This window comes from Nanorana parkeri, unplaced genomic scaffold (assembly GCF_000935625.1).
Source record: "Nanorana parkeri isolate BGI_ZX_2015 unplaced genomic scaffold, ASM93562v1 scaffold6029, whole genome shotgun sequence".
Taxonomy (NCBI): domain Eukaryota; kingdom Metazoa; phylum Chordata; class Amphibia; order Anura; family Dicroglossidae; genus Nanorana; species Nanorana parkeri.
Window position 1 is genome coordinate 1 of NW_017312274.1, and position 1260 is coordinate 1260.

Here is a 1260-nt window from a genome sequence, read left to right on the forward strand (position 1 = left end):
ATGATGGGGGGGTCTCTGGGTTCCTGTCCTATGATGGGGGGTCTCTGGGGTCCTCTCCTAATAGATGTGTCTTCTTCCTCTCTCTGCAGATCGTTGCACCTTCAGCCGTCTGGTCCGGCACTACTAAAAGATGTCGCAGGAGAAGAGCTTCCTGGTCATGGGAGATCCATACTCCAATCCCCCGTACCCAGCAGGACAAGCTCCCCCTCCACCGCCAGTGTATGGGCACCCTCCTTACCCTAATACCACCCCCTATCCTACAACTGCCCCTTCCATGTACCCTGGTGAGGTCCCATACCCCAATGCTGTTCCCTACCCTACTCACCCACCCATGGGTCAACCTCCATACCCTCCAGCATACAACCAAGGGCCCTATCCCAGCCAGCCATACCAGCATCCTCCTTATGTGCAGGCCGGATACCCATCAGAGCAAAGTGGTGAGTAGAGGGCATAAGGCCTCCTTTCTGTCCTGTGTATTGTGTGGCCTCCTTTCTGTCCTGTGTATTGTGTGGCCTCCTTTCTCTCCTGTGTAGTGTGTGGCCTCCTTTCTCTCCTGTGTAGTGTGTGGCCTCCTTTCTGTCCTGTGTATTGTGTGGCCTCCTTTCTCTCCTGTGTAGTGTGTGGCCTCCTTTCTCTCCTGTGTAGTGTGTGGCCTCCTTTCTCTCCTGTGTAGTGTGTGGCCTCCTTTCTCTCCTGTGTAGTGTGTGGCCTCCTTTCTCTCCTGTGTAGTGTGTGGCCTCCTTTCTCTCCTGTGTAGTGTGTGGCCTCCTTTCTCTCCTGTGTAGTGTGTGGCCTCCTTTCTCTCCTGTGTAGTGTGTGGCCTCCTTTCTCTCCTGTGTAGTGTGTGGCCTCCTTTCTCTCCTGTGTAGTGTGTGGCCTCCTTTCTCTCCTGTGTAGTGTGTGGCCTCCTTTCTCTCCTGTGTAGTGTGTGGCCTCCTTTCTCTCCTGTGTAGTGTGTGGCCTCCTTTCTCTCCTGTGTAGTGTGTGGCCTCCTTTCTCTCCTGTGTAGTGTGTGGCCTCCTTTCTCTCCTGTGTAGTGTGTGGCCTCCTTTCTCTCCTGTGTAGTGTGTGGCCTCCTTTCTCTCCTGTGTAGTGTGTGGCCTCCTTTCTCTCCTGTGTAGTGTGTGGCCTCCTTTCTCTCCTGTGTAGTGTGTGGCCTCCTTTCTCTCCTGTGTAGTGTGTGGCCTCCTTTCTCTCCTGTGTAGTGTGTGGCCTCCTTTCTCTCCTGTGTAGTGTGTGGCCTCCTTTCTCTCCTGTGTA

General features: G+C 54.3%; 1 protein-coding gene across 1 annotated transcript in view; it reads left to right on the forward strand.

Moving 5' to 3' along the window:
* Nucleotides 1-120: 120 nt before the first annotated feature.
* Nucleotides 121-1260, forward strand: part of LOC108804187 (protein lifeguard 1-like) — a 2573-nt gene continuing 1433 nt past the window's right edge. Inside the window, exon 1 of the mRNA XM_018575942.1 lies at nt 121-437. Coding sequence (XP_018431444.1) covers nt 131-437 — 307 coding nt within the window. The 5' untranslated portion in view covers nt 121-130. The remainder of the gene's footprint in view (nt 438-1260) is intronic.